The 8,836-nt window shown below is 40.1% G+C and overlaps 1 protein-coding gene across 1 annotated transcript; it reads left to right on the top strand.

Annotated features, from left to right (window-relative positions):
• Positions 1-6,210: 6,210 nt before the first annotated feature.
• On the top strand, positions 6,211-8,836 carry LOC143878967 (uncharacterized). The gene is made up of 5 exons (XM_077381181.1): positions 6,211-6,648; positions 6,808-7,033; positions 7,121-7,528; positions 7,860-8,041; positions 8,234-8,836. Exons 1-5 carry the CDS (start codon positions 6,211-6,213, stop codon positions 8,834-8,836), a joined length of 1,857 nt encoding a protein of 618 aa, XP_077237296.1.

Consider the following 8,836-nt stretch of genomic DNA (forward strand, 5'->3'; position numbering starts at 1 on the left):
CATCATACAAAAGTCCTTATCTAATAATCTATCCCCCATCAAGAAAACTCTTCCCCTGGCACCCTAGCCTACATGATTCTCGGATGTTAAGGGCACGTAGCAATATATTCATATATGAAACGTAAATTAAGCATGTTGTGTTCCTGAAAATGAAATGAAACGTAAATTAAGCATGTAATGTTCCTTTTCAGGAACAATGACTGTGTGTTATGGATCGGATGGAGGTGCAAGGATTGGCCGTGTGGGCCACTTTTTGTGTGTTTGGGCGTCATCCTTGGGGCCGGATTTGTGTGGAGTGGCTCACTTGTGCGGCCTATGATTAAGTCAAGAGAGAATGTTGTTGGATGGTACCGCAAGCAAAGGTACATGGGGTGATACCACCCATGTTATAATCAAATGTTGATTTTGAGAGTAGTTGTGACAAAGCGGCCAGGCACATAGGTTATAAGTACACATCTTCGATGTTCCTCCGTATGAAAAGGAGACAATCAAGGTGCAAGGTTCACCAGTTCATTTTGTGCCCCGTGATAAGGATATAGCTTTGGATGTCCAGCTCTTGTTGATTACACCATTGGCAGTAGCACATGTGGGCATGCTGTTTGGAGGAGCTCGGTTGATAATTATTCTTGATTTTGGGGAACCAGGGTCGGACCCTTGGAAACCCAACATTGATCGACAAGGTTGTCGTCAGTATTTGCAGAATTCACATGGGCAACATCAAGTGCATAACCCTGACATACGACCCAATTTCCCATTGGATCGTAGACGATGCAACGGTGTGCTAGTATTATTACTCTTGTGATTGCTTGGGGGCAACCAATTCGGGAAGGGGAGATTTGTAATGTTCCTTTTTAGGAACAATGACTGTGTATTATGAATCGGATGGAGGTGCAAGGATTGGGCCGTGTGGGGCCACTTTTTGTGTGCTTGAGCATCATCCTTGGGGCCGGATTTGTGTGGAGAGGCTCACTTGTGCGGCCTATGATTGAGAAATGGGAAGACCACTGCTGGTGTTGTTTCAGGGTTCAGGCTTGTGCTAAAATGATAGGGGCACCCATTTGTGAGTGTGTCCATGTTGGGCAAAAGCCATTCTTTTTTGTCATTTTTACTAGAGCACTAGGATGATATTGGCACCTTTTTGGCCATTCTCATGGAGGGGCTAAAGTGATATGGACACCCACATGACTTTGGGTTTTGCAAGTTCTAAGTTATTCTTGCTAGGGGCTATAGTGTTTTTTATGCTATCAGTTTTATGAAATCTCTGTTTCTAAGAACACCTTTGGGCTAGTGTAGCCTACCAAGTTGTGGTTAGTGCATCTCCTACTTGGTGAAGATGCAGTGAGCATCCTCTACTTCCATCCAAGGTTTTAAATTTCAGTTTCGGTACTAATTTCGGACCCCACCGAAATCCGAAATTTCAGGCGGAAATTTGGTACTTCGGTTCGAAATTTCAAACCGAATTTCCGAAAATTTGGACCGAAATTTGGTAACATTTTTTTTTTTTAAATGGCATTTTCTCGAAATTTCGGCGGAATTTGGTAAAGGGCGAAATTCGGAATTTTGGGAAATTTCGGTTTCGGTCCCACTGATTTTAAAACCATGCTTCCATCCACCGTCCATTCCAAGTGCATTGTGCCCTTGGATCTGATAATCATCATCCCCACTCTTGCTTATCGTTCTACTTCCACATATTCTCATCTATCATCTCCGCCATTCCCCTCCCCTATCGTATCCTTTTGTAATTGGTAAATGGGAACTGCAAGAAAGTCTATGTGATGAATGAAAATGTTGTTCATTTATGATTTTCCATCTATGTGGTGTTTATGAGTTTTATGGTTGGCTTTATACAAACTTAGAAGGAAGTGGCCCACAAGGTTATGCTTTGCTTATATAATGCAGTAGGGATGGGTAAGAGTTTAAGGCCCTTTGTTGAGGTAAAACCATACATTTTCAAGTTGGATTGAGGGAGGACGGCACAAAAATACAACAACCCAATAATAAGGTGGATACATGGAAGCCACGATCACATCTAATGCAAAACAATCACAAACATAACACATCTAAGGCCGTGTTTGTTTTGAATTTTGAGGAAAGATTGTTAATCCAAAATGGGTTCTATTTTGAGAAAAGATTATGAGGCCGATAATCAGTTTTGGACTCACAATGGGTTCTCAAAATCCAAAACAAACAGGACCCAAGTCTTCGAACCAATCACAAAAACATATACAATCGCAAATACGATGGTGTTTTGCTAATAACAGACTAAATTCTGAAGAAGTTGACTTAAAATTACATCTGAAACACACAATTTTTTTCTCCATTCAAGACTTAAATCACCCAACTCACATCCAGAAGTATTGAAACATAATCTCTCAAATCCTAACAAAATTATTTAAATATGTAACTTAATAACATCCACAAAAAAAAATGAGATAAAAAGAACTAGAAGAAAAACAATAAAGAATTCTACAACAGAAAACATTTATGCTATAAACCTCACTACAATTTGCATCATGCGGGTTGAGTCGGGTTGGACCGGGTTAGGCCAACCCTAATCCAACCCGAGATAGTATTCCATCAACTCTAACCTGACCCAACCCAACCCAAGCCTCTCAGGTTGAGGATGGTCAACCCTAACCCAACCGGCCTCCAAATCTCTCAGCCCTAACCCAACCATCTAACCTGAAATCGAGTTGGGCTGGGTTTGGGTTCACCACGGGCTAAACAGAAAAAAACATAACCCACAGAAAATCACAATAAAATTAGAGGACAAAGGTTGGGTTCGGGTTCGGGTCGGGTTGCAAAGACCTCAACCCTAACCAACCCGAATTTAAATTGGGTTGGATTTTCCCAACCCCAACCCATCCCAAGCCGAGTTAAAATCGGATTGAGCCCGACCCAAGTTGCACCCCTAGGTAAGACTGCTATTTCATAAAGCATAGAAGAAAAGTACTAGAAAAAATTTATATCTTATACAAAAGAAGTTGAAAATCAAACCGGCTACACCAAATGAATTATTGGGGAAAATAAAATGAACCGCAATAATTTTAACATAAAATTAGCATATAAATACCATGAAATAAAAAATCCACTGAAATCGTCAAATTTTAGTTCAGACATTGTTGTACAAGAATGGATGATAAAAAACCATTGAATTCCTCCCAATTGAAGTACCCCTCTCTAGTCATAGATACACTGGAGCTGGCTGTCCCAAGCAAAAAAAAAAAAAGAGGCAGATATATCACTTCCATATAACTAAGGCCCTGTCTGCATTGCAGGAAAAATATTTGACAGAAAAACTTCCTCGAAGTTTGTTTTTTCTTTAGATGACTCGAGAAAAATGAAATTGTTACAGGTTATATAGAGGGATACTATCATAGGGAATTTATATGATGGGTGGCCGTGAAAACACGTGAAGTCTTGGAAAACAGGTACGGCCCACTTTTTTTTGATGATCCAAACCGTATATAGGTTGTGCCCCAAAAATCATTTCCATAGGATGATCCTAACCCTCCGATCTGTAGAAGATTCCATAAATGGTTTTTGGAAATCTCCATATTCAGATCAGTTCAGATCGGAGGGTTAGGATTATATAAATGGAAATGATTTTTGGGGCACAACCTATATACGTTGTGCCCAAACAGATGAACGGTTTGGATCATCAAAAAAAGTGGGCCGTACCTACTTTTTGAGACTTCACGTGTTTTCACGGCCACCCATCATATAAATTCTCACTATCATAAATTGAAGTTCCCTGTGATTAGACTTGGACTTGTTCAACTTTTTTTTTCATGTATTATAAAACAATAGAAGATTAGGAAATTTTGGAAAAGTTTTTCCTTTCCAAACCTTTTTAAAATTTTCCTGCAATCCAAACAGGGCCTAAGGGAAATAGTCATAAATGTGCTTAAAAGGGGCAGCCATGGCTAAAACAAGGGACGGTTTTATCAGTAACCTAAGTTTTTATTCGACATCGGCCACCAAATAAAAATAAGAAATAAATACAAGTGGGAGGAGGACAAAAACATGTGAACCCAAGGAAATAATAGGATATGAATTGACATTGAATGATATCAACACGTATGTGTATATATAAAAAGGGTAAGAGAGTATCTAGCAAAATAACCTGTTCTGCTTTAAAAAAAAAAAAAAAAAAGAGAGAGAGAGAGTTCTTAATACCACGACAAGAAATAAAGACTGAAGGTTGGGGGCTAAATCTTGCATTGATCAAAATTACCAAAATAACCTACCTTAGGGGTAAATTTTCAAAGTAACACCTAACTATCGTTTGGGGCCGAATGCCACTGACTCCTACAAAAGTCTCCCTGCCTAGTCTATACCATGTCTAGATCACAATAGATGGTCCATCGATAAAAGTCTGATGTATGGCAGAGCAGAGATACTCTGCCAAAGTGGCCGCCAGATGAATCGATGATAGCTTCAATTAAGATGGCATTTATTTCAAACTTCAACCCTGAAAGGAGGGCAATTTGGTCATTAAACACATGGAGGTGGGTATATCAGTTCCGTGAGTGCAGAAACAGGGTGAGCCCATATTTTGTGGGAAACCAAAGCATTCATTTGATGGGCGGTATTATAGTTAGGGTGTCCATTGAATCATCCTAACCCTTCCATTTGGGTGGGGGGAGATAAGCTCAGTTTCTTTCGACCTAAATAGGATGTAAATTTCACTTTATGTTGTAAAAAAAATGTAAATCAAATTTTACGTCCTTTTTTATAGCAAGAGAAACAGAGCTTAAGCACCAATAAGTTCACACGAGACCTTAAAAAATTGTAGTCCTGAAATTCTAATTGGCGAAAACAATATGTCCACTAATTAACTATAACTTTTAAAAAATGCGAACCTTCCATTCTCTAAGGCTCTGTTCACTTGCGTTCCTGAGAAATCGCGAGAAAGGAAAACACAGTTTAGTTTATTTTCTCAGGAAACAACATTTCTCGTTGTTCGCTTGTTTTTCTTGGGAAATTTTTTTAACAGACGTGTAAAAAAAACAAATACGTGGAAATCCATATTTCCTCGCCAAATCTCGACTTATTTTCCCACATATTAGATAGGAAAACGATTTTCCTTTTCTCACTGGAAAATATATCGCGTGTCTCCTTCGACAAAAACCCTAGCCGCACCTTCCTCCACGACGTGTTTCACACGGGCGAGATCCAAGGCACCTTCAAAATTCCGGCGAAGCACATCCAAGGCTCCGTTAACTCTCGGTAAGTGTGTTGCTCTTTTCTTTTTTTTCTCTACAACTTTCTCTCACCAATCTACAACCTCTTTTTGCCATTTTTTCCACATGAAAACTGGTTTTATACAAACCCTTTTCACCGATCTACAACCTCTTTTTGCCGTTGTTTCTTCAACCCCTCATTTTTTGGAGCTTTTTTGGGTTGTTAGGGTTCTGATTTGGGTTCTTTTCCCTGAAAATCTGCAAACCCTTCTATCTCTCACTATTTTGGGTTATTTGGGTTCTGATTTTTTATGGATCTCATTTTTTTTTTGTTCTTATTTTTTGTGGGTTCTAATTTAGGGTTTCTTGTTTTAGCTTATCTTGTATAGATGTTCATCTTTTAATTTTTTCGAGTAGGGTTTCTTCAGGTTTGTGTGTTCTATTCATCTGCTCATATTTTGATGGTCTATTAATTTTGTGCAAATAGGGTTAGACAATTTTTTGCAGACAGTAGATGTTTTAAATATTTCCATGTAAGGGTTGTTCATCTGTTAGTATATTTGAGTAGGCTTTGTTCATCTGTGATGCATAGCGAGTAAGGTTTGTTCATCTGTGAATAATTTCGAGTAGGGTTTGTTCATCTATCAATAATTTGTGGTCTGTTCATCTGTTAATTTTTGGCGAATGTCCTTTTCATCTGTTAATTAAGAAATAGGATAGTTCTCATTCATGCACAGTTCTCATGTGGGTTGGGGATGCTATTTTCTGATGGTGGATTTGAGGTGCTGATGTGGGTTGGGGATGTTTTTTTCTTTTTGCTAGATTTGATGTGTTGATGTGGGTTGGGGATTATTTTTTTTGTGGTGGATTTAAGGTGCTGATGTGGTGGTTGTTGGTGTGGTGCTTTGGTGAAATTGATTGTGGTTGTTTTGTTTCAATTGTTGCAACTGTAGCTATGGTGTTTTGGGTGGTTGGGTTCTTATCTTTAGTTATGTTTTTTTTTACTATTTCGTAGGCTACCATCATGCCTCAAGAACCAGCAGATAGGCGAATGTTGATCCTTCGAGCTGCAGCTATAGTAATATCTGCGACAGCTGCAGTTACGCTTAGGGTTCGACTATACCTAGAGCAGAATATTACAAGAGCACCTTATGAAAGCGGGTACCTAACCCGTCGAACCTTTGTTAGACGTATCACGAATGCAGATGACCATTGTGTTGCTCTTCTTCGTATGGATGTTCGGTGCTTCCGCACCTTCGTGGGCCTTTTAAAAAGCACTACCTTGCTGGAAGACACAATTCATTGCACTGTTGAGGAACAAGTTATGATTTTCTTAAGTGTGATTGCACACAACGAAAGGAATCGTACTGTTAGGGCAACCATAAGAAGGTCTGGGGCAACTGTTTCAAAGTATTTTAATAAGGTTCTCGATGTTGTTCTCATTCTACAGTACATGTTCATAGTATGTCCATCAAGGGAGACACCACGGGCAATCCTTAATAATCATAATTTGAGCCTTACTTTAAAGTACGTTTACGATAGCTACGTATTTCGACTGTAGGTTGTTAGTAATTGAGGCATGTTCACAGTGATGGTTGACATCTGAATGTCCATATTATAGGATTGTATCGGTGCAATTGACAGGATGCACATTCCTGCAAAAGTATCTCAGGATACTCAGAAAAGATATATTTGTCGTAAGCACTTCCCATCCCAAAATGTGTTAGCTTGTTACGACTTTGACCTAAAGTTTACATACGTCCTTTGTGGGTGGGAGGGGTCGGCATCGGACTCACGGATGTTAGCATCTGCCATATCAAAGCAGAACGGGATTCCTATTTTGCCAGGTAATAGTTACCTTATTATTCCGTTTGTACCGATTCAGTTCCCGTAGTACATAGCAAATTTAAGTATAATCCTTTCTTTGATTGTAGGAAAGTTTTACCTTGGTGATGCCTGGTATCCGTGCCTGTCCCATTTTATAACTCCAATCCGAAGTATTGGTTACCATCTCAATCAGATTAGAGGGCGCAGACCTACAAAACTCGAGGAGTTGTATAACCAAAGGCATTCTTCGGCGAGGAATGTAATCGAGCGAACTTTTGGTGTCCTGAAGAAGCGATTCGGCATATTAAATTCAGCACCCATGTACTCATATGACAAGCAAATCGACATAGTGTTGGCCTGTTGCTGCGTCCACAACCACATTAGGAGGGAGATGCCTGACGATGCCTACATTCAGGATGTTGAGGATGAGCTGGCATTGCTTCCACCTGAAGAGGAAGAGGAGGAAGGACCTGTTCCTCCTCCTCCTATGACCAGGGCCGAGGATTTAAGGGAAGGTCGTAACATTCGAACCACAATCATGAATCAGATGTGAAATGATTTCGAAGCACGTCGTCGTCGTTAGGAAACGACATGGCTGCAACAGTTGCGCACCTGTGTTTACATTTTCGATGTGTACTTTGTTGGAACTGTAGCTTATATTCCTTTCTTTGTGGTGTACTATTTTTATAGGTACTCATTTGGTGTGCTGGATTGAGATATGTTTATGTAATTTGTATGTTTGCTACAATATTAGTTAATGTAACTTCTATGATTGCTTATGCCTATTGGTTATCTATAATTCTATGATTGAATATTTTTTATATGAAGTGTTTCGAAAATTTGCAGGCGAGATGGCAGCAACTACAGGTACAATGGATAAGAAGGTGAATGTCTCATGGAATCATACTATGGATGGGGCTCTCTTGACAGGCCTTAGGAATCAAATAGCCGAGGGGCAGAAAACGGGTGCTGGGTTCAAAGAGTGCGCTTATTTTGCTGTTGCGCATGAACTGGACACTGAAGACAACGTATAGGACACTGAACTCCATCATAAATCTCAGTGGCTTTGGCTGGGATGAAACCATATGCAAGTTATCAGTTGACGAAGAAGTTAAGAATGAATACTTGAGGGTAATATTTATTTTTCGTATATCGCTTCCTCCATTTATAAGTTACATGTTTAAATAATATTCCGTGACAATTCCTTTCTTTTTTTACAGTTGCATCCAGAACACCAACGCTTCTTTAGCAAACGGTATCCCCTCTATGAAGAAATGAAAGTTGTTTGTGATGATGATTACGCACGTGGGGAGGATATCAGAGATGTAAGAAGGGATCCCACTCAGACGACGCAGGACACACATGGTGCTTCTTCATTGACCCTTCCGGTTGGGCTCGATGATATGGACGACAGCTTACTCCATACTTCGCCTCGTGGTAGAACTTCTTCATCTACACCTGGCGTAGATGTTAGCATGGGCTACAGTGACTCTTCTCCTATCAGGGGCCCAACTTCTACTAGTGGTGGGACGAAGTCAAAGAAGCGTCATAATGCTGCACTTCTATCAGAGTTGCAGGTTGTGTCCTCCAACATTAATAGGGTTGCCGATGCCATAATTACTACTAGTGAGGTGCATAGCCTCCCTGACCTGAAAGATGCAGTGCTAAACATTGGGGGTTTCCCCAGAAGTGAGCTCATTGATGCTTATATGTACCTGCACGGGCATCACAAGGAAGCTGAGGCATTCCTTTCTCTAGAGGAGATGGACCGAGTGGAGATGGTGGGGCGCATTCTGCGCCGTTTGGCTGGGTCTATGTCTTGA

This window comes from Tasmannia lanceolata, unplaced genomic scaffold (assembly GCF_043159265.1).
Source record: "Tasmannia lanceolata isolate RefF3 unplaced genomic scaffold, GAP_Taslan_0.1 ptg000006l, whole genome shotgun sequence".
NCBI lineage: Eukaryota > Viridiplantae > Streptophyta > Magnoliopsida > Canellales > Winteraceae > Tasmannia > Tasmannia lanceolata.